At 47.0% G+C, this 24,656-nt stretch overlaps 3 protein-coding genes across 5 annotated transcripts in view; all 3 read left to right on the forward strand.

Annotated features, from left to right (window-relative positions):
• Positions 1-24,647, forward strand: part of LOC109764614 (uncharacterized) — a 200,070-nt gene extending 175,423 nt beyond the window's left edge. The window contains exons 2-6 of the mRNA XM_020323415.4: positions 21,998-22,123; positions 22,231-22,344; positions 23,787-23,866; positions 23,992-24,116; positions 24,437-24,647. Of these exons, the coding sequence (XP_020179004.1) occupies positions 22,071-22,123; positions 22,231-22,344; positions 23,787-23,866; positions 23,992-24,116; positions 24,437-24,508 (444 nt within the window). The 5' untranslated portion in view covers positions 21,998-22,070 and the 3' untranslated portion in view covers positions 24,509-24,647. The remainder of the gene's footprint in view (positions 1-21,997; positions 22,124-22,230; positions 22,345-23,786; positions 23,867-23,991; positions 24,117-24,436) is intronic.
• On the forward strand, positions 11,418-16,981 carry LOC109764625 (putative disease resistance protein RGA4). Of its 3 annotated transcripts, XM_073498492.1 has the most exons (4): positions 11,418-11,787; positions 12,808-15,904; positions 16,016-16,286; positions 16,444-16,981. In XM_073498492.1, exon 2 carries the CDS (start codon positions 12,819-12,821, stop codon positions 15,546-15,548), a length of 2,730 nt encoding a protein of 909 aa, XP_073354593.1. In that variant the 5' UTR covers positions 11,418-11,787; positions 12,808-12,818; the 3' UTR covers positions 15,549-15,904; positions 16,016-16,286; positions 16,444-16,981. The 3 variants fall into 3 exon arrangements, with proteins under 3 accessions (XP_073354593.1, XP_045085336.1, XP_073354594.1); XM_045229401.2 differs by having other exon boundaries at positions 12,808-16,286; XM_073498493.1 differs by having other exon boundaries at positions 11,418-11,743; positions 12,808-16,286.
• On the forward strand, positions 17,759-20,290 carry LOC109764612 (pentatricopeptide repeat-containing protein At5g46580, chloroplastic). The gene has a single exon (XM_020323413.3). It carries the CDS (start codon positions 17,823-17,825, stop codon positions 19,965-19,967), a length of 2,145 nt encoding a protein of 714 aa, XP_020179002.1. The 5' UTR covers positions 17,759-17,822; the 3' UTR covers positions 19,968-20,290.
• Positions 24,648-24,656: the final 9 nt, after the last annotated feature.

The following is a 24,656-nucleotide window of genomic DNA, read 5'->3' on the forward strand; positions in this document are numbered from 1 at the left end:
GGATGCAATAAAGCCTAAACTGCCACAACTTCTGCAAATGAACTCCGAATTGAGCAAACTCAAGCTTGTTGGATAGATGACAACGAGCAGCATCCAAACTGCAAAAGGTTATAATGAGAAGAGGCAGCGGAGGTATGCCTAAAATATAGAGGAGTGAACCCTCCAATAGAGAAGAACCAGCATAACCTCCAACATCGAAAACATCATAGAAGATGCATGAGTGAACACCGTTTTCGATGAACTCGAGCTTGTCAACAAGATGACCATAAGCTCCAAAAATCACAAAGAGAAGCACCAAACAAGAACCAAGAAAGATGATGCAAGGAGGCAATGGTTTGAGCTCTCTACGAACGATATGATCAACCTACTCATCAAGAGCCCCCCTTGATAGTACGACAATCGATCCTATAACCCGGTCTCTCAACTACCACCATGAGACCGGGTAAATACAAAACCTATCAAGGGCAAACCTTTGTCTTGCACAAAGTCCACTTGAGCTAGATGTAGACGATCTTGACTTCCTCAAGTTGGACCACCTTTCTTGATTGTGTTGGCTCGGTGAAGAGTAGTAGGTTGCTCCCCCATACTCCACTATGGGTGAGCCACTCTTCGGCACTTCTTCACAAATCCATTGTCACCACAATGGATGGCAAGCTTCAAGCACTTGATGTCTTCGTGATGCATCACTTGAACTTGCACACCGCAACCTAACCCCACAAAGAACTCTCACGAAGACCATGGGTTAGTACACAAAGCGTAATTGACAATGGTTACCATACCATGGGACCACTTTATCCCTATCGGTACATCTTCTACGCTTTGTGTGTTGATCAACTTGATTCACTCTTTGACTTAGTCTTGATCAACCTCTCACAAGACTAATCTTAAGGTAATTCCTTGAATAGCACCTTGGTCGACACAAACTCTCCTTGAAACCAACACATGTATTCCAAGAAAAGCCTATGGACAAAACCTTCAAATATAACTCAAGGCAACCATTAGCCCATAGAGATTGTCATCAATTACCAAAACCAAACATGGGGGCACCGCATGTTCTTTCAATCTCCCCCATTTTGGTAATTGATGACAATCACTTTCAAGAGAGTTTATACAAGGAATTATGCATCACCATGCAATACAACAACCAATAATGCATGCATATGAGGTGCAAACGCTTAGGAACACAACCAAAGCAAGAAAATATGACTCTCTAAACTCCTCCTCAAAACTCTCTGAAACTTCTCCCCCATTGGCATCGATTGCCAAAATGGGCGAAAAGCTAAGAAGACCAATATAAAAGGTGTTCCTCCAAATGTTGTGTATTTCTCAACAAGAGAGTGCCATACACATATCCAAAGGTAATACTTGGAGGAAGACCAACTATACTGAGGCACCAAGATTGCAAAAGAATGATATGCCACAAAGACATAACAAAGAGAGAAACAAGCAATCAAGCAATCAAAAGATACCAATTGAAGCAAGCTATCAAAAGATACCAATTGAACCAACTAGACCAATGAACCTACGTGCCACATGAATAAAGATATTATTATGATATGAGTAGAGGAGTGTTCTAAAGAAACTAGAGAAGCTCCCCATGATTTGTGCACATCAAGAATTTTTGTATTTGGATACAAAGTGCACAAAATAGGATCATAGCTCCCCCAAAATCAATAGAAACTGACAACAAGTGCAAGTGAGCATATAGTAAACTAAGCCTAGTACTTGCAACAAACACATGGTTGAGCAACAAGTAAAAGAGGCAACTTAAGAAAGGGCTCAACCAAAATGATGTGTGTGGGTCAAGGCAATGCACTTGAGAAGACTAATGTACGGATGAGCATTAAGCATCAACATAGTCTTGAATAGTGGAGATACAAGGTGCATGACATGTCCTTCCCACACACACCAAGCAAAGGGTTCACAAGCACACTCAACATGCAAAAAGAATAACCAATGCTTGTGACAACCCATGGTGAAGAAAGAAAGTGAAAGCTATGTCAAGAGGAGGGATACCAATCGAGATGGAAAAAGCCTCATCAAGACAAGCAAGAGACAAAATATCTTCACCACACAAGAGTGCATCAAGATGCAACAAGGTAAGATCCGTACTCAAGGCAAAAGCTTTCACGGAGCCACAAGAGAAATAACATAAGGACAAGGGGACGTGAGAGAAAGGATATCATCTAGAGATGTAATTTCTCTCAAGTGTATAAGGTTCTAGGTAGATGAAATCATGATGATATATATCTACAAATAAGGATGTACACCCGAAATAGTTACAACACGAAGGAACAAGATATCCAAAAGGAAGTCATAGATATACCAATAAGATATTTGCTTGGAAGCATAGCACATGGCTAGATATGGTCTTATTGTATATAAATGAATTCCTACCACACAACCATCAAAGACATCACAACGAGCAACATGAGATCATCGTTGAGATGCTTTGAGAAAGGAAACAAGCATCACAAGATGGAATGAATAACGTGCCATGATACAACCTACACAAGGTTCATTCAAGAAATGTGTGCATGAAGAAGATGATGATACTTGTTACCAAGATATCAATGGAAGGATGTAGTAAATACCAATTAAAGGTAGATAGTAGTTCATTGATCATCCTAGCTTGACTCCAATAAGCACATGGTGGCACCACCTTCCTTGTGAGTGAGCCGAGCATCCAATGCATCTCCAATTGTTCCTAGAACAACAACACAAACAAAATGGTACCCAAACTCATTGGGACCAAAGAGTTAGAGAACCAACAATACATAGGACAAACTCTACTTAAATATGTGCATACATATATGAGAATGAATTTCATGCACATCTCATCCAATTTGAGACTTGGTGGAGTTTCCCCTATATATTGGGTCAAAGAAAGAAAGAAAGAAATAAAGCATGCCAAGGAGACTACATGAAGTTAATATGCATGCTCAAAACTTTCAAGAACCGATACCAATTGACAAGAAAAACCAAGTGAAGAAAAGATACCAAATGAATAAATCATCACTTGGAGGATATCAATTGAAAGATACATCAAGGAATGAGATATCCAAGAATACAAGCAAAAAGAAAGATGTCAAACTCCCAAAAGAGAGAATGGTTCCAAACAAACCAAACCCTCTACAAAATTTCATGATGGCACAAGTACCAAATAGAAATGGGTTGCATTCCACCAACACACACTTGATAAGGATCGCAAGATGAGTGTTTTATAGAAAATAGGATAGCTCCCCCAAGACTAGTGCATTAACGAGAATTTGCATTTGAATACAAAATGCACAAGGTGGGATCACCACTTTCACTATATCTAGAAAACACTAGACAAGATCAAGAAATTAACAAGATCCACAAGTGGTATGGAAGACAAAGGGAGTTGACACAATCCTAGGCAAGAGATAAGGCAAATAAAAGCAAACACCAACATGGAGATGATCAATAATTTCGACCACACATAAGTGAGTACCAATTGTCAAAAGACAAGAAGTATTTGGAAATAATTCCCGGTGGTAGATAGCAAGGATATCCGACATCATCTACACACTAAACAAAAGGCAATTGCAACTTGTAGAGCTGACATGACACCTAGGAACAATATAATCTACAATATCAACACTAGGTGACAATATCTCAAATGTACACATTTTCTAGGCTAGTAATATACATATCATATTACTCCCCCATAATGTGATACCAAATAAAGAAAACTTAACAAGAGGCAATAAGAGGATCCAACAAGAGATAATTAATGGACTATTTAGAATTTGAATTTCTCATGAGAAGACATACTACATAGTGACTAGATAATCTTGTAATATCAATACTAAGTGGTATTCCCCATGTACCCACCTTTATAGGATTGCGAAGTGCACAAAGCACATCACTCCCCATAATGGGATATTCCATTAATCTCTCACAACCAAGATGCACTAAGGCTCAACGAACGACACACAAGTACATGATGTGCAAACCAACATACACAAAGGCAATTTGGAGACACATCATATACAAACACATGCAAGGAACAAAACCAAAACATGCAAGGGGGCAAGTAACTTTCAATGTAAGCAATTTAAGTACAAGTTACCGCAAGGAGGCACATTGGATATAAGATATAAAATTGATGATTCAATTGACTTGGCTTGAGACAATAAGAGTGATGAAGTCCCCTTAATTCTTCATAATGCAGCCAAGTCTCCAATGCCCTCCAACAACACCTATTGATCAAGTTTGAGCTAGTTGGTCCCCAACCAAGTTGGGTCCTAAGAGGTTAGTCACAATAGGCTTGGCTACCCAAATGGTTCTTATCTTGACACCACTTTGAGTACCAACAACTTTGGCAAACACATTGCCAACCTTATCCTTCCGAAGAGAATAGATATCATCAATAATAGTTGGGTTGGATAAGTTACCACTAGTGCATGAGGAAGCAAGGTGACCTTTCTCACGGCATAGGTAGCAACGTCTACTCTTCACTTTCTTCTCACTTGATTTCTCAACTTGAGAAGCATTAGCTTGAGTTTTCTTGGGAAGAGGCCTTTCTTCAACTTGTGATTGAGTATGAGATTGAACTTGTGGCCGCTTCCCTTGTTGCTTGTCACTAATGGCCTTCTTCTTCAATGGGCAAGATCTAATATGATGCCCTTCAATTTTGCACTTGAAGCAAATGATCTTGCCCGAATTCTTGACTTGTTTTTGTCCCTTCTTCTTGTTGCTCTTGGACTTCTTCTCTTATTGGAGTTGAATCCAAGTCCACCTTTGTCATTGGGGGATTTTTGCACACTCAAGATATTGTTGAGTGTGGCCTTCCCTTCATGACACTTTTCCAAGTCTTTCTTCAAAGAAGTGACTTGGGCCTTGAGTTCTTTGATTTCCTCTACATGGTTAGTCTCAACACAAGCACTAGAGGAGGTATAAGCTTCATCGTTAGAGCAACAAGGCAAGGAGAGAAATTCATCACAAGATGTACCAATGTTATGCATGGATGAATCACGAGGACTAGCATAAGGCAATATAGCATTTTGACTAAAAGTAGTGCTAGTATCCGCATGAGGCTCACTAGATGTTACCTTAGCAAGCATGGCCTCATGAGCTATCATTAGCACATTATGGGATACTAGAAGATCATCATGAGAGCTTGAGAGCTTCACATGATTTTCTTCCAACATCCCATAATTGCTAGATATCAACTCAAGTTGAGCCACTAGCTCAACATTCTACTTCAATATGGATGCTTCACAAGAGATAGAGTTAGTAGCACAAGCATCATCATTAACAACAAGAGGAGAAGACAACTTGGCAAGCTCTTTTGAATACGAAGCTTTAAGTTGAGCATGAGACTCGGTGAGTTTGATGAGCTCACTATTAATGACCCTTGAGCCATTTTGAGGTGCTTAAAGTCCTCAAGGAGTTTAGCATGCGCAACTCCAAGCTCCTCATTTTTAGTTCCAAAAACATTGGCCACATCAAGAGCTCTATCATGAGATTCCCTCACTCTAGATAATTCTAGGGCAAAAGTCTCCTCAAGAGATTCCTTGGTGGTTTGTTCAAGTTCAAGAGCTTGAGAGAGGTCCGCAATCTCATTAGCGTAATCACGCTCATGACCTTCCATTTTATCAATGGTGACCTCATGCTCCTCAAGACGAGATTCCAACTCAACAATATATTTCTTGCCCTCAATAGCAATAGACATGATTTCCATGAAGTTGGAACGAGCAATTTTATTCTTAAGAAGAGCTTTGAAAATCATTTCCCCCTTAATTTTTAAGGAGGCAACATCATCATTCTCTTCATCATAATCAGCATCATCATCACTCGTGCCATCATCAATATCATCACAAGATATATTGGGATTCAAAGTGGGAGATACCTTTGAAGCCTTGGCCATAAGGCAAAATGCAATAGATGATGATGTAGGATCCCTTGAAGCACCATCCAAGACCACATCTTGTTCCATGGAGTGTTGGGTTTCCTCTACATTGTTAGCACAACAACTCGAGGAAATACATGCATTTTTATCATGGCAACAAGATATAGCAAGCATATCATCATGAGATTTAGTCAAGCAATTTCTACATGATATGCAAGGACTATCAACACAAGCATGTGAAACATTTGGAGTGCTCGAAGTGCTAAAGTCCAAAGATGAAGCATTGCAATAAGAAAGTGATGAAGGATAATCAGCAATAAGCCCACTATCATCATTGCAATGAACACCACTACTCACCATGTCATTACCTTGTGGAAAACCACATGTAGGTGAAGTAGAAGAAGTTGAGAACGCAACACGACCGGAGGTGGAGGGAGAACAATCATCCTTACAAATCTTGGACACGCCATATTTATCTTGAAGCTTTGTCCACAACTCATGAGCATCCCGGAACGGCATGAGTTGAAATATAACTACATTGCTCAAAGCATCGAAAAACACATTAGAAGCTTGAGCATTGAGATAAGAGTTTTTCTCGTCCTCTAAAGATAATCTTTGGGGATCCTTTGGAGGAGAAAAACCCATATCTACAATTCGCTCTAAATTTGGGTCCATGACCCTAAAGAGATTAGGCATGCAAATTACCCAAACATCAAAATTTGTGCCATCGAAACTAAGAGTGTCAGAGAATCCTAAACCCCTAGTCGACATCATTACTATCTAGGCGGTTAAGCCTAACAAAGAGAGACGAGGCTCTGATACCAATTGAAAGATCGAGGATGTCGCCTAGAGGGGGGTGAATAGGTGCTTTAAAATAATTACAGTTTAGGCTTGAACAAATGCGGAATAAACCTAACGGTTAATGTGTCAAGCACAAAACCTAAAACAACTAGGCTCACCTATGTGCACCAACAACTTATGCTAAGAAAGATAAACAACTATGTGATAGCAAGATATATGACAAGAAAAAATATGGCTATCACAAAGTAAAGTGCATAAGTAAAGGGCTCGGGTAAGAGATAACCGAGGCACGCGGAGACGACGATGTATCCCGAAGTTCACACCCTTGCGGATGCTAATCTCCGTTTGGAGCGGTGTGGAGGCACAATGCTCCCCAAGAAGCCACTAGGGCCACCGTAATCTCCTCACGCCCTCGCACAATGCAAGATGTCGTGATTCCACTAAGGGGCCCTTGGGGGCGGTCACCGAACCCGTACAAATGGCAACCCTTGGGGGCGGTCACCGAACCCGTACACTTTGGCAACCCTTGGGGGCGGTCAAATTGCTCGGGGCGATCTCCATAACCTAATTGGAGACCCCGACGCTTGCCCGGAGCTTTACACCACAATGATTGAGCTCCGAACACCACCAACCGTCTAGGGCGCCCAAGCACCCAAGAGGAACAAGCTCAAGGGTACCAAGCACCCAAGAGTAGTAAGCTTTTCAACTTGTAACTTCCACGTATCACCGTGGAGAACTCAAACCGATGCACCAAATGCAATGGCAAGGGCACACGGAGTGCCCAAATACTTCTCTCCCAAATCCCACCAAAGCAACTAATGCTAGGGAGGAAAATGAGAGGAAGAACAAGAAGGAGAACACCAAGAACTCCAAGATCTAGATCCAAGGGGTTCCCCTCACATAGGGGAGAAAGTGATTGGCGGAAATGTGGATCTAGATCTCCTCTCTCCTTTCCCTCAAAAACTAGCAAGAATCCATGGAGGGATTGAGAGTTAGCAAGCTCGAAGAAGGTCAACAATGGGGGAAGAACACGAGCTGAAAGGATAAGGTTCATTGGGGAAGAAGACCCCCTTTTATAGGGCCTCCCGAATCCAACCTTTATGTGCTCAGCTCGCACACGAGCGGTACTACCTCTCCACGAGCGGTACTACTGCTGGAGGAGCGGCACTACCGCTTAGCACGGTCAAAACAGCCCAACGAGAGAGAAAAACACGAGCTGGAAATCTGCCAGAGAGGTAGTACCGCTCTGGGGAGAGGTAGTACCGCTTATAAGAGGTACTACCGCTCAAGGGGAGAGGTAGTACCGCTTATAAGAGGTACTACCGCTCGGGGGGGAGAGGTAGTACCGCTTATAAGAGGTACTACCGCTCGAGGGGAGAGGTAGTACCACTTATCGCGAAGCCCGACACGAAAAACGCATCCCCAAAAGCAGCGGTACTACGCGCGGCACAAGGCTGCGGTACTACCGCTTACAAGCGGTACTACCGCTCAAGAGAGCAGTACTACCGCTTGAGGCTTTCAAGAACACAACAGAGAAAACAGAGGATGCAATAAAGCCTAAACTGCCACAACTTCTGCAAATGAACTCCGAATTGAGCAAACTCAAGCTTGTTGGATAGATGACAATGAGCAGCATCCAAACAGCAAAAGGTTATAATTAGAAGAGGCAGCGGAGGTATGCCTAAAATATAGAGGAGTGAACCCTCCAATAGAGAAGAACCAGCATAACCTCCAACATCGAAAACATCATAGAAGATGCATGAGTGAACTCATTTTCGATGAACTCGAGCTTGTCAACAAGATGACCATAAGCTCCAAAAATCACAAAGAGAAGCACCAAACAAGAACCAAGAAAGATGATGCAAGGATGCAATGGTTTGAGCTCTCTACGAACGATACGATCAAGCTACTCATCAAGAGCCCCCCTTGATATACAACAATCGATCCTATAACCCGGTCTCCCAACTACCACCATGAGACCGGTAAAATAGAAAACCTATCAAGGGCAAACCTTTGTCTTGCACAAAGTCCACTTGAGCTAGATGTAGACGATCTTGACTTCCTCAAGTTGGACCACCTTTCTTGATTGCGTTGGCTCGGTGAAGAGTAGTAGGTTGCTCACCCATACTCCTTTATGGGTGAGCCACTCTTCGGCACTTCTTCACAAATCCATTGTCACCACAATGGATGGCAAGCTTCAAGCACTTGATGTCTTCGTGATGCATCACTTGAACTTGCACACCGCAACCTAACCCCACAAAGAACTCTCACGAAGACCATGGGTTAGTACACAAAGCGTAATTGACAATGCTTACCATACCATGGGACCACTTGATCCCTATCGGTACATCTTCTACGCTTTGTGTGTTGATCAACTTGATTCACTCTTTGACTTAGTCTTGATCAACCTCTCACAAGACTAATCTTAAGGTAATTCCTTGAATAGCACCTTGGTCGACACAAACTCTCCTTGAAACCAACACATGTATTCCAAGAAAAGCCTATGGACAAAACCTTCAAATATAACTCAAGGCAACCATTAGTCCATAGAGATTGTCATCAATTACCAAAACCAAACATGGGGGCACCGCATGTTCTTTCAGCCCTCCTATTCGTCCCTCTCGATACCGGCGCCGTTTCTCTTGACCTCCTTGCCCGCATCCTACTACACTGGAGTCGTTTCCGACATCGTTCATCTCGACCTCCTCTCTCTCGTCCTACTGCATTGACTCTGCTATGGCGCACGCACTGCATTTCTCCTCCTATGTCCTCTGTCTCCGTGTGGACTTTCTCTATGGCAACGAGGCTAGCAACTAGTTCGCCGCGCAGTTGACGGGGTTGCTCGTGCACGACTCCATGCTCGTTGTGTCGGACACGGAGCCATGGCCACTGTCCACTGTGGTCGCCATGGTCCGACATGCACTGCATTTCTCCTCCCCATTCATCTGCCTCAGCGCTCCTCTGCACGGACTTTCTCTATGGCGACGACGCTAGCAACTAGTTCACCACGGCGTCGGCAAGAACGCTCGCCCGAGACTCCGTGCTCTTCGTGTCGGACGCGGTGGCGCGGTTACCGTCCACCATAGTCGCAAGGCACAATGTGTGTGATAAGTGTAAGTGTTAGCTCTTAATCATATCCGGCGTATGCAACCAAATACCATGCACTTGCGTGAGCCGAGCCAATGCAGGCAACCAAACGCTATGCCAAAATTGTTCCTCTAATGCGAAATACCTAGATACGGGCAACTAAACAATGTGTAGATGCCGATTTTTTGCATGTTTTCCTTCAACCAGGCTCCGTTGAGACAGGCTGAGCTAGCCAGGCCCCCGGCTCATATGGCAACCAAACACGTCCTTAGCGGATGTTGTGCTAGAGATCTCTAAGAGCAACTCCAACGCGGCGACCCAAATCGTTCGCCTGCGTCCGTTTGGGTCGGCGCGGACAAAAGTGTAGGCCCAACGCGCCGACCTGAACCCAAAACGCGTCCGCGCGGACCCATTTTCGGTCCAAAATTGTGCCTGAAACCCTTGGTGTCTGTCGCGGTCCCACTTGGAGGCCACCCAACTACCGCCCGCCGTCTAATTTATGACAACCACCAACACCGGGCCCACTAGTCAGCTAGTGGAGGCGTCCTTTTTTAACCCGCGCGTGCAGGGGGGCCGGCCTCATGCACTTCCGTCCACATCTGCCCCCCCCACCCCCTTCCTGCTTCCTCGTCGGCAACAACTAAAAACCCTAGCCATGGGGTTCTTCAGCGGCAAGGGCAAGGGCACCCCCGGCGCTCATCCTCCCGTGCTCCTCCTCCCCATCCTTCTCCCCCGCTCATCGGGTCGGCAGCGTCTGCACATCCCGGTGCACCAAAGCAGTGGCACTGGGAGTTCAGGCAGCCGCTGCCGTACCCGGGCGTCACGCTACCACACCACTGGCACTTCAATCCGCAGCGGATCCCGGTGTCGGCGTTGCCGCGGACACAGCGGGCACACGACGAGGAGGTGCGCAGGCGGCGGGCGCAACTCACGCCAGCGCAGCGGCGTATGCCCGAGTACGCCGCAGACCCTCCCAATTGGGAGGTCTAGTTTGCCCTCAAACACGAGGAGCAACGGCGGCAGGGCGTGCGACGCCACCACGTCAACCCCCGCCTCCCACCATCGTCCAGCCAGAGGGGGAGGAAGCCGAGGCGGCCTACCAGGCGGCGTTGGCGGAGGCCTTCGCCAACTCCATCGAGGATGAGCGGCGGAAGGCTGAAGCGGTAGCAGCGGAGGAGGTCGTGTACCAGTCGGAGATGGCGGAGGCCATGGCCCTCTCCGCAACAGGGGACTGCATGGTGCCGCCGCCGCGGCTAACCCTGACGACGCCTGCGCTCGAGCCGGCCGAGAGGTACGTCTGGACCGGCCAGGTGCAGGAGTTCGTTAGCGCCCCCCCCATTGGGCTTGGTGTCATGCCGGCGCAGGAGGCCATGTAGCTCGAGCATTGGCGGCAGCACCGGCTGGCGAAGGAGCGCGCAGACGTCGAGCAGCACATGCAGAGGGAGCGGGAGGAAGAGGAGGAGCGCGCCCGCGTCACCGCATTGCCTCCGCCGCAGCAGACGCTGGAGGAGGCAGCCCTAGCGGCCTATCAAGCCACCTTCGGTTGGGCCGGCCCGCCTCCCGTCTTTATCGACCTCACCAGCGGCGATGACAACGGCAAAGGCAAGGTCAAGGCCGATGTCTAGGGCTGTGTGCAGATGCCAACTTTTTGTTTTTGTTTTTATGAATGTTTAATTAAGTTAAAGTGGACTTTGGCCGGCGGTTGACCGGGCAGTTATTGTAAATTAACTTTTTATTTTTGTTATCTATGTCATGTGTAGTTCATTTTGTTTTTTTTTCGCACGTAAATTTTGGTCCGTCTTCCGTTGGACGTTCAAGTTGACCCATTTGAAAAAGCAGAAGCGTACGTCAGTCTGGCCGAACAAAGCGCGCCGCTTTGGACGGCGCTTTGGACGACCTTGAAGAAGAAGAAGAACGCGGGCGGGGGCAGGAATCGCTGGAGGAGTTCTCTGTGAGGGTCTTCCGCCGCTCGGAGTGGTGAGTCGTCGGTCTTCAGTCAAATTTCCCCCAAAGATTTGAAGGTCAGAACAGAAATTATTTCTCTTCTGTTATGTGCCCAACTCAATTGTTCTTTGTTTTGTAATTTTGTTTCAAATGTACTGATTAGACGTTTGAAGCTGTCAGTTAAATTATCCAAAAAAAATAAGATATGTCCATCTTCCCAAGTTACTTAATCCTAATTCCTAATACTCCTTCTATACTTTGTCCCAGTTTCATTTCTGCTGTTCCCTACAAAAAGGTTTCATTTCTGCTGCATTTTATGGCAAATCTGAATTCATCAACATAATACGTACTCATAGCCATATAGGTAGATGTTAAGTTGGTATTTAGCCTAGCAGCACCGATATGCAGGCTGGTGCCTATGATGAATCTGCTCTTCTTCACTTCTTTGCAAAAAGAGGGAGATATATATAACCCAGCAGCACCGATACGCAGGCTGGTGCCTATGATGAATCTGCTAAAAAAGATTACAACACTACCTAGAGAAGCCATTTTGCACAATTTCTTATAGGCCCTCGGGGACTAAAGTATCTTTAAGCAATATTTCGAGCACAGGGAAATTCAAGAGCTAATTTCTGATGTGTGTACATAGAAACATAACTTCCTGGTCTCCTTGTGGGTGTCGTCTGTTAACACTGAATAAATGGTAAATGGGTTACCCATAAAAACTAATTTTGTAGCATGTTTCTCGGAGTACATATTTCGTTGGATGATGTTATCGATGAATAGATTTGAGCAGGTGACCAACTCAATTGTTGACTAACTGAAAACATTTGTTGTGACAATCACCATTCATCTGTAGGACAAAAAAAAAGCCTATCTCTAGTACTGCCTACCAACTCATACATGAAGAACAAATCATCAGGTTGAAAAATGCTTGAAAGTTGGTCTTTCCATATTTTGTGGTCTTTATAGTCAAGCAGAGATCTCCTTGTCAAGCAGAGATCTCATCAGTTGATATGCTCATCTCGTCCTTAACATGAGACAACTTTGCACAACTGCTTACAGACTTGGACTAAAAAATTCTATCATCATTGCAGGGTCCCAAATCATGATGTCTGCAGCTGTAGAGCAGGTGGCTGGAGGTTTCTCATCAGCAGTTATCCAACGTCTTGTTGACAAGACGATGGACTTCCTTGGGATCAACTACAATCTAAGCCATGCTACTGAAGAGCTTCTGACCAAACTCCGCACAAGCCTCATCATGGTGAAGGCCATAACCGAGGTGGCTGACAACAAGCTTATCATCAACACTAGTCTTACCAAGTGGTTGAGGGAACTCCATAGTGCTGGATATGAAGCAGAGGATGTGCTTGACATATTTGATTGTCATGAGATAGTTGCCGGAAAGCGCAAGGTGAGCGAGCTCATTTCGTCATCAGTTAGGACCTTGAAAAGTTTGATTGTGCCTGATGAGAGCATGAAAATGCTTGAATGTGTTGTGCAAAAGCTAGACCACCTTTGTGCAACGTCCAACACATTTGTCGAGCTAATGAAGCAGAGTAATTTAAACACCATGAAGGAGGCAGGAATGCCGGGAGAGACAACTTCTCGTGTTCCAGTTGATGTCAAGGTGTTTGGCCGCGATGAAGTTCTAGAGTTGGTACTGAAGATTATCTTGGGTTCATCTGGCTCTGAACCAGAACCCAGCAGCGTAAGAGCAAAACTTGGTGCAAGGAACTGCATTGGTGGTGTTGATGTCATCCCAATTGTTGGTATGAGCGGGGTTGGGAAGACAACCCTTGCTCAAGTCATTTACAGTAATGGTAATGTGAAGAGCCACTTTAAGCAGAGGGCATGGGTGTATGTTTCAAAAGATTTTAGCATGAAAAGAACACTGCAAGAGGTGTTGCGCTCTTTTAAAGGAAATGCTTCATCTTTTGACTACCCAGATAGTTTGGAAATGATTGTCAACAATATTCAAAGTGTCACCCAACATGATGGGAGGTTCCTTCTTGTGCTGGATAGTGTTTGGGATGAGATGTGTGCCCAGTGGAATGTTTTGCTTACTGCCATAGCTCGTGAAGTGCCAGGAAGTGTAGTTCTTGTCACAACACAAAGCAAAAGGGTTGCAAACACAATAGCAACAATGCGTCCAATTCCACTAGCACCTTTGCCATGGGAGAGTTTTTGGTCAGCTTTCCAGCATTATGCATTTGGCACCATCGATGTTGCTGTTGAGAACAATCAGACTCTTCTGTTAATTGGTGAACAAATAGCAAAAAAACTACAAGGTCTTCCACTAGCAGCTAAAGTAATGGGAAATCTGTTGCGGTCTAGATTAACTGTAGACAAGTGGAGAAGCATCCTGGAGAGTGATTGGTGGGACCTGAATGAAGTTCTTTGTGAAATCCTTCCATACATGGGAATTAGTTATCAAGATCTACAACCCAGACAAAGGCAGAGGTTTGCTTTCTGTTCGATTTTTCCAGAAAATTACTTGTTTGACAAAGATAGATTGGTCAACATGTGGATTTCTCATGACTTGATCGAAAAAAGCGAATCTGATGACACTAGATTAGAGGATATTGGAAGCAAATTGTTTGATGAGCTTGTGGAAAGATCATTTTTCCAGGCTACATTTGACAAAAAGACGTACACTATGCACGATCTAGTACGGGCTCTGGCGATTGGTGTTTCTTCATATGAATGTTTCTTCCACAAAGAGACCTCACACAGAGCACCACCAACTGTTCGCCACTTGTCTGTGCAAGTTAGTAATCAACTGCACATTCATGAACTCAACAAGTATAAAAATGTGCGGACAATCTTATTGTTTGGTCACTGTGACAGCAATGCAATTTGTGATGTTGTGGACATTATGTTGGCCAACTCAAGAAGCATTCGAGTATTAGACTTATCTCATTTAGAGGTGCTGACGAATATGCTGCCCAACATTGCATCCTTGAGAAAATTGAGGTTTTTAGATCTTTCTTTCACAAGAGTCAGCAATTTGCGCAACTTTCCTTGTAATCTTCAAGTTTTATACCTCCGTGGATATTCTCGGGACACTATTCCTCATAGCATCAATAAGCTTGCCAACTTACGACACTTGTATGTTGATGCTACAACCCTCTCTCTGATTCCTAGTATTGGGCAATTGAGTCAGCTTCAAGAATTGGAGAACTTCAGTGCTGGAAAGACAAATGGATTCATGATAAATGAGTTGAAGAACATGCACGAGTTATCTGGGAAACTTTGCATCAGTAACATCCACATCATTAAGAACACACACGAGGCAATGGTTGCCAATATGATTGAGAAGAAGCACCTTGAGGCCTTAGAGTTGAACGGTGGAAATGTATCCAAAGATGTACTTGAAGGATTGCAGCCGCACTCAAATCTGCAAGAACTCACGATCAAAGGTTACGGGGCCTCAAGTTTCCCAAGCTGGATGTTACAGGCTCGAATCTTCACAAAACTTCATTCCCTTCATGTTGGAAACTGCCGACTTGTAGCTGTACTTCCACCATTTCGAAATTTCCCTTCACTCAAGCATCTCACTGTAGATAACTTGCCATCAGTGAAGCATGTTGATGGAACGTCTTTTGGTTTTCTTGGAAGTTTGGAGGACTTGAAAGTTTCTTCGATGACATCATGGATAGACTGGTCACATGCAGAAGATGATCATGGCCCTCTCCTTCCACAAGTCAAAAGGTTTGAACTTCACAATTGCCCTTTACTGGAAGAAGTGCCATGTTTGTCATTCTTGTCTTCATTGTCAGAACTTGATATTTCAGTTTGTGGGTCACTCGTCAAGGCACTGCCACAATATGTATAACTCTTAGCATGCCTAAAAAAATTGAAGATATCTTACTGCGATCACCCACTCCTACTCTCTGGGCATCAGTTGAAGTCACTGGAGTATCTGCATCTTAGAAAATGTGGAGGGCTACGTTTGATTGACGGGTTGCACTGCTTTCCCAGCCTCAGGGAAGTTGACGTTCTTGGTTGTCCCGACATTCTTACTGAATTGTCAGACAAATCAAGCAGACAGGATGAGCAGGGTGTACTTCACCTTACCAATCTAGTAACAGATGTCAGCCTGTTAAATGGGAATTCTTTTCTCCCGTCAGTGCGAGTTCTACGCATCTTTTATCTGGAGACCCTTCAATTTACCCCAGAGGAGGAGAAATGGTTTGAACAGCTAATCTCTGTCGAAAAAATCGAGTTTGTTTACTGTTATTTTCTTCAGCGACTCCCTTCTACGCTAAGCAGACTTACCTCCTTAAAAGTACTTGATATCAGAGACACGCAACTAGTGTCAATGGAAGGAGTTGTGCCCCAGAACCTCCAAGAATTGGTTATGAATGGCCTTTGCACCGTGAAAGAAAACTACTTCAAACCCGGGGGATCAGATTGGTCATACTGTTGTCATGTTCCATACATCCGGATTAATGGGAAGACAGTCCAAAATCTGTCAATTAATGCCGCTTCATCGTCTTCAAGCCACCAAAATTGAGGAACCATGCACCTATTAATTCCCAGTGCCCGCCTCTGTGCTACAAATAAGATCTTTGTAAGCATGTTTTCTGCTCTCCGTCTCTCAGCTCTTAGTTTCTTACTATCTGAATATTTTTGCTAGCTTTCAAGAAGGAAAATCTTGCGTTGCAACGAGAGTTCGTGTGTGTTGCTGTATTCGACGAGATGCTCGATATTGGTGGCACTGCCTGCAGGTGGTGCGCAGCGCACCGAGATGTTTGAGATGACGCTGCTCATGGAGGACGAGGCGCTAGAGCGGCTAGGGAACACTGACCGTGATCTCGGTGCCTTCAGGAATGGGCAGACCGGCAAGCTTGGCATCTGCATTTGCATTTGCTTTCCTGCATGAAACAGTTGTTATGTACGCACCTGCAAGATTGAACTCAACTGAACTGAGCTGTTGGCGCACGTGTATGGTGAAATGCGCATCCTGCACAAGAGGAGATATGGAGGATCATCCCCAAGCAAGTCGTATGGCCGGGTCAGCCAAGACAATGAAGGAGCACTGATCCTTGGTCTCGGCGCCGTCGCGGCCTCGCTAGCAGCTGATGCCGTAGTAGATGCAGGGGATATGTGAAACCTGATCGATCGAACCAAATTTGGGTAACTATATGTTTCTGTTACCTTTTTTTTTGCGAAAATGATCCAGATCTATTATCAAAGTTCAGCAGAAGTACAAAGCATCTCGAATATAATAAAAATTGCATTGAGATTCCAAGACTCCCCAAACAACCACTAGTGCCGTCAGAACGAGCCGCCCCTACCGGAGCCGGCTTGACCTTGTCTTCATCTGTGCTACAAATAATTATCTCTGTAATGGAAAAGGGGTGATATATCGTTGTTGGCGCTGCATAAATAGATGCAGGGGAATGGATATACAATGCAATGCATGATGAATCTCTTGTGAGTTGTGCTGACTCCTACTACAACGGCAACAACTGCAGCGGCGATGACGATGTACTACTATTCATTGATGTTTTTTCTTTTTATTTGGTGAGCACTTTCTATCGCTTTGCTTGATAGTTTTTTCCTTTTCTTTTTTGCATAAAGTGTAGAGTTGATTAGTGGTGAACTCCGGGTCACCCGGACGAGCACATCAACCACAAATGTTTTATGTATAGCAACTGAACTTGAGTTATGATCCCACAGCTCATAACTCATCCTTGACAAGAGGAAGGAGTGAGAGTTTGGGTTGTCGACATGCCCAAACTCTCACCCCTTCCTCTTGTACAGGATGTTCACCTCCCCCGCATTTCGTTGGACAACTTCAGTTCAGTTCAAACAACTTGAGTGGAGTCACAACTCCAATTACGTCCCGTTGTCTGCTCGTTCCTCAAGGAGCGCCGCACAATCTGGACGACCATAAACATGAACTTGCCTGAGGCTCGAAAAAAAAAACACTTCTCGTGTTGAGAATTAAGCGGGCCTATAGTTCTCCGGGCGGGCCTTGCTATTCGAGCCCAACTTCTTGCAGATATTTTTTTCTATCCACATGGCGGGAGGCTTTTCTTTTCTTTTTCTTCCTCCGCGAACCCAATCCAAACTCCACTCCACTCTTTTTCCTCTATCCGCCATGGCGCCGCTCCCCGCGCCCACCGCCGCCTCCGCCTTCCTCTTCCATGCCCCGCCGCGCGGCCACCACCACCACCACAAGCCAAAGCCCGCCTCCAGCTCCAGGCCCACCACCACCCTCTGCTCCGCCGCGCCCTCCTCCACGCCCTCCCTCGCCGACCAGCTGGAGCCGCTCTCCCGCATGCTGCTCACCGACAAGCCCACCCCCGCCGCCGACCGCGCGCAGCGCCCCACCCCGGAGCCCACCTGGGTCAACCCCTCCAGGCCGCGCCCCACGGTGCTGTCCCTCCGCCGCCAGCGCCGCCGCCCGGCCGCCAACCACCCCTCCTCGGCGCCGCTCCAGCCGCTGCTCCGCGACCTGCGCGCGCTGCCGGAGGACGCCGACCTGGCGCCCACCCTGCACGCCTTCTTCCCGCTCCCGGGCTCCCCGCCCACCTCCTCCGACGCGCTGCTCCTCCTCAACTACCTCCACCCGTCCTGGCGCAAGACGCTCTCCCTCCTGTCCTACCTCCGCGCCCTCCCCGCCGACGCCGGCTTCGCCGTCGACACCATCCTCTTCAACGTCGCCCTCAAGTCGCTCCGCGCCGCGCGCCGCTGGGACGAGGCGGAGCGGCTGGCGCTCGACATGCTCGACTCCGGCGTCCCGCTCGACAACATCACCTACTCCACCCTCATCACCGCCGCCCGCCGCTGCCGCCAGTTCGCCAAGGCCGTCGAGTGGTTCGAGCGCATGTACTCCCCCGCCAGCGGCGTGCTCCCCGACGAGGTCACCTACTCCGCCGTCCTCGACGTCTACGCGCAGCTCCGCATGAAGGAGGAGGTGCTGGCGCTCTTCGACCGCGCCCGCGGCAGCGGCTGGAAGCCCGACCACGTCGCCTTCGCCGTGCTCGCCAAGATGTTCGGCGAGGCCGGCGACTACGACGGCATCCAGTTCGTCTTCAAGGAGATGCGGGAGGTGGGCATCAAGCCCAACATCTTCGTCTACAACGCGCTGCTCGAGGCGCTCGGCAAGACCGGCAAGCCGGGCCTCGCCCGCAACCTGTTCGAGGAAATGGCCGCCGAAGGCGTCGAGCCCAACGCGCGCACGCTCACCGCCGTGGCCAAGATCTACGGCCGGGCGCGCTGGGGCCGCGACGCGCTCCAGCTCTGGGACCAGATGCGCGAGAGGAAGATCCCCGCCGACAGCATCCTCTGCAACACGCTGCTCAGCATGTGCGCCGACGTGGGGCTCGTGGCCGAGGCCGAGCAGCTCTTCGAGGAGATGAAGAACCCGGACCTCACCGACGTCCCCCAGCCGGACAAGTGGAGCTACACGGCCATGATCAACATCTACGGGAGCATCAAGGACGCCGACCGCGCGCTCCAGCTGTTTGTGGAAATGCTCCAGAGCGGCATAGAGGCCAACATCATGAGCTACACCATCGTGATCCAATGCCTCGGCAAGGCGAACAGGATACGGGACGCTGTGGAGGTGCTTGAGGCGGGGCTGGAGAGGGGCCTCAAGCCCGATGACCGTCTATGCGGGTGCCTGCTCTCCGTCGTCGCGCTAAGCACCGGTGAGGAGACGGAGCTGGTGCTCGGCTGCCTCGAGAAGTTCAACGGAAACCTGGTCAAGCTGATCAGGATGCTCGGAGACAACCAGGTGGGCACCGACGAGCTCAAGGACCAGCTCAAGGCCGTGCTGAACGCCGCGGAGACCGAGGTGCGCCGGCCCTACTGCAACTGCCTGATTGACATATGCCAGAACCACGGCCTGCCTGCCCGGAGGCCGAGGGAGCTCTTCCGGTTCGCCCAGGGCTACGGCCTCTACTCCAAGCTCCACATCAGGAAGGACGACGAGTGGCTGCTGGACCTGCGGTCGCTCTCGGTCGGCGCGGCCAAGACGGCATTTGATGACTGGATGGCGGCCCTCTCGGAGCGCGTGACGCAGGGCCAGCCCCTGCCGCAGTCCTTCAACGTGTTCACCGGGTCCAGCACCCACAAGTTCGCGCAGGGGCTGGCCAGCGCCTTCGCCGCCCACCTCGAGGAGGCCGCGGTGCCGTTCCGCCCCAGCGAGTCCCAGGTCGGCAGCTTCGTCAGCTCCAGGGTTGAGCTAGTGCCGTGGCTGCAGACAAGCAGTTCATCGTCTCGGGTCGTCGCGGGATGATTGATAGCTGAACATTGCCGAGATGGGTTTTGATGCTGAATGCTCCCAGTCCCATGGATTGGCGAAGGATGACTGAACTGGGGGTGTTGTCTACTAGGCTCATCATCCAGTCAGTGCAGTGCATGCATTAGTTATTAGGAAGTCAAGTATGATCTCTGATCTCTTCTTCATAAGGAGTATGCAATGTAGTTCCTCCATACAGAGAGAGATACTGTCCAGAAACGATTGACCTGGTTCATCGTACCTACTTAGTTATGTAGGGTAATGATTCTGTATGAAAATTTTGAAAAGCAACTTCTCAAATACCAGAACTTACAGTCTCACCTTTGTGCAGTTCCAGGCATTGTATGTATGTATATCTTGCGGATTCGATGACTGCCTCCAAAAAAATGGTGGGAGATCTGTCAATTTCCATGGGGCTAGAGACTGAAAGGTTTGTTATATCTCTCAGTTGTTGTGGGAGATTTGTAGGTTCTGTAAAAGTAGAGACTGCCCTGCCAGGTTGTGTTTGCTTGCCAACCTGCTTCAGTATCTGGTTTTTTACTGTTGCTTCAGTATCTGTTGGAACCGAGAGCTGGTGTATTACCTACCCTTTTCAGGCTTTGATTTGGGAGCACAATCGCGGGACGATTGGTGGCTGAACATTTCCGCGACAGGTTTTGATGCAGGATGCTCCCAGTCTCGTGGAGAGGGGAAATAATGGTTAGTAGGCTGATCATTCAGTCAGTGTATGGTCGATACTGCATTAGATAGGTTTCTTCTTGGTCTGTCTCCAAAAGGAAAAAGAGAGGGAGAGTTTCTTCTTCGACAGCTTGTGTTTGATTTGGTTCACGGATATCTGTCAACGCTCATAGCCAACATTAGGGGCATTGACACTGTTAGTTATGGGAAAATTGTCGGTTCTGTAAAAGTAGGGCTGACAGCAGATTGCGTTTTCGTGCTGCTTCAGTATGTCTGTTAACACTGCTCCAGCTTGTCTGTTGCCCTGTTTGCAGAGTGAAGCAAAGGCGTTCACTGCTGCCTGCTGCCGGCGCTGGTAATGGAAGAGGAGCAGTGATTAACTTTTTTTGTGGGTGATGTTGTAGTACTCCCTCCGATCCATACTAATTGTCGCTGATTTAGTAGTGCAACTTACAATGATTTTCCAGCAATTTGTTTATATGGAAAACATCATATATATTTTTTGCTAGGAAGAAAAGCACGATCGGTCTCTCGGTAATTTTTTTTTTTTTGACGAGCGTCTCTTGGTAATGTTATGTGGTTGATTCTTCCATAGCTTGCAGAGTTACTGGCTGAAAAAGATGTCCATTTCACGGTGCTTTGTCGTGGCGATTGTTCTGTATGCAGCCCATTTGGAAATGCCGCTTGTCAGATACCATCTCTTCTCAGCTGCGTGCAGTATATTTGTCAGTTGCGATGGGAAATTTGTAGGCTCTGTATAATTAAGTAGAGACTCACCTAAAAAGAAGAAGAAGAAAAAAAGAGAGGTAAAAGCAGAGGATGAAACAGAGGCCTCTGCCATGTTGTGTTTGCCTTGCCGCCTGACGGACTGCTTCAGTAATCTGTTTTTATTCTGTGGGGAGGCTTCAGTATCTGTCAGTAGAAGCAGTGAGCTGGTGTGTCGCCCCTCTTCGGCCTCTGATTTTGGAGCTGTGAGACTTTGTGATGCCGGAAGTGGTTGAACTGAACATTCCCCAGTATGATCACCACCACCACCACCATGGCGGCGGACGGCGGTGATGATGATGCCTTGCTGTTGGTGCAAGAGGAGCACCGATTAATCGCTGAAGGTGATGTAGTAGTACATTACATGCTGAAGGTGATCTTCTCCAGGGGAAACAGCAAAAGAAAAGGGGAAAAAAATACCTCTCTTTGTTTTCCTTTCTGCTCATTGTATGGGCCTGGCCTCCGTAGTCTGGCTGCTCGCAAATGGGCTGGGCCTAGCTCGGTCGGAGTCGCGAGTCCACCACAACCGGAGGAGCACCGGCCACCACACCCGACACACACGCGGCAGAGAGAGAGAGAGAGAGAGAGAGAGAGAGAGAGATCGGAGGGGATCGCCGAGGTAGTAAGTAGATCGGCCGGAGAGGAGGGAGAAGGCAGATGATACTCGCCGTGCTCTTCGCCAACTCCGAAGGCAACATCCTCATCGAGAGGTACGTTACCCTCCTACTCCCAACCATCCCGAGATCTCGCGAGATCCGCCGCCTGACGAATCGAATCGAATCTCATCTCCACGGGAAATCTATCTATCTATCTGCAGGTTCCATGGCGTCCCCCCGGAGGAGCGGCTGCACTGGCGCTCCTTCCTCGTCAAGCTCGGCGCCGAGAACCTCAAGGGAGCCAAGTCCGAGGAGCTCCTCGTCGCCTCCCACAAGTATGCAGCCATCACTCCACTCCCTCCCATGCAAAATCCTCCTCTCCGCTCTCACCCATGGACGGGGAATTTTCCAATCGACACTTCATTTCGTTGCTAGTACGCCACATGCTCCACAGCAACTCCAACTGCATTCTCATCCCAATTTATGACTAGTATAAGTAGGCGCCGCTGAGTACCTGGTGGAAACAATATAGAGTTCGGACGCTAATTGCGCTGATTTAACTAGATCAAACCCGTCCATTGTTAACTAACCCCTGCTTCTTGATGGTGTCTATCTCCATATAAGATTATAAATGTGTCATCGTTAATATTGCACTGATCCGTATTGCTCTCTTGGCGTTAGTTACCTTCTTGTCACATAGTAATAAAAAATGTGAATTCGTCATACAGTTTTAAGTCCTGTTAATAACTATTAGGGGGGCGTATTGTCATTTGATGAATTATCTATAAATATCGTTCACGTGGTACTGGGTCGGTTTCTAGCTACCATTTCTATACACCTTGTCTGTATGTTGGCTCCAGTAGTTTGTGCCCAATGGCAGATGTGCCGTCTCATGCCTTGTTATTCTTATTCCAGTCGGCGAATTGAGTTATTTTTACTCAGCTTGCTTTCTGCTATGCCAAAGCCGGCATTATGAGCATCCCTGCACACTTTTCTCCAGAATTCCAAGTAGAGATCGCAGACATTCTTCTATTTTTTGTTGGAAAAAATGCAGGCCCCCAGTTTCATTACATGCAACAAAACAGAGTTTTTTTTTACATAGATTCACTGTGGTCAGGAGTAACCAGAGTGGCTACCCAGAATGAGGTGCTTAACAGCGATACATCCCAGCGAAACAGCAGAATGAGGTACTTAACGCCTATCTTCGTCAGAGTAGTCCACCATGAAGGTCAGACCCAAGCGACCCTGAGTAGTTTTCCACGACGACAAACCAGCAGTAGTAGACAGCCCAGCTCAGCACGGACTGAGAATCGTCCATCAGTACCTTCCGTTGCTGAGCCACCGCGTTGATCTTGTTCCAGGGACATTGAATGCTTACCTATTTGCAGTCCTGACAGAAAAACTCATTACATAAATTCCAAATACACCCTAGTCCAGCTGCATAAAAAGAACTGCAAGCATAGGCTCGTTTTGCATTTAGCCACGAATGAATCAGTTCAGAGATATTCTTGATTTTTTTATTTGCATCCCTAGCTTTTTAGGGGGGCAGGATCTGTATTATTAGCTGTTGATGGTCCAGTAAACTGCAAGAATTCTTAATTAAAATCAACATTTAAGCATCCGTACAGTTAACCATATGCTAGAGGATTTGAGCTGCTACAACATATGCATCTTGAAGTCCCAGTCCAATGGGTACCATGATTTCAATCTGAAACAAGCATGTGCATTTTTAACTCCTCATCATCCATAAATATCTGATGCGCTGACACTCTCCCAGGTCGGTCTCCATTGTGTATACCATGATCGGAGACGTCTGCCTGTACATTGTTGGCAAGGATGAATATGATGAGCTTGCTCGTGAGTGACACTGAGTCTCAGAAGACATTGCCCTTGTTAAGCGTGTCCTGTTTCAAACCTTCATCATCTCACCTCACTTTGGCCTTATGCTTGGCACTACTAATACACTGGCTGTACATTTGTAGTGTCGGAGGTGATCTTCGCTGTTACGTCGGCGGTGAAGGATGTGTGTGCGAAACCACCCACCGAGCGCCTCTTCCTCGACAAGTACGGGAGGATCTGCCTGTGCCTCGATGAGATCGTTTGGCAGGTAAGCTTGGATGTAATAATTTTTTTGCCATGTACTAGCAGTTAAGCATCGCCGGGGAGAGACTTATTTGGTACTCTCGGACAGTAATGGATACAAACCTAGTGCTGTCGGAGTGATAACACCAGTATGTGTCCGGTGGCTGTCCGTTATGAATTCTTTCATCCTTCCTACTCCGTATGTGATCCATAGTGAAATCTCTCCAAAGACTTATATTTAGGAACGGAGGGAGTAGTTGTCTGGTGTATGTTGTTGTTGATGATAAATATCCTGAGCAGCTGTTGATGTGGTGCACTGTTTGTTGTTGTGGATGATGCATGCAGGGGTTGCTGGAGAACACGGAGAAGGACAGGGTCCGGAGGCTCATCAGGCTGAAGCCGCCCGTGGAGCCATGATTTTTTCCAGTTGAGGGATGGATCTTTCCTGTGTTTGTATCGCTTTTTTTTAGAGCCTTGACGATAACTCTGTCCATGACTGTGCTGTGTACTACAACAAGTTGATGGGAATGTGATTTGGTGTATGGTTTCAATTTCATTTCATGGC

Source organism: Aegilops tauschii, chromosome 5 (assembly GCF_002575655.3).
Source record: "Aegilops tauschii subsp. strangulata cultivar AL8/78 chromosome 5, Aet v6.0, whole genome shotgun sequence".
Lineage (NCBI taxonomy): Eukaryota > Viridiplantae > Streptophyta > Magnoliopsida > Poales > Poaceae > Aegilops > Aegilops tauschii.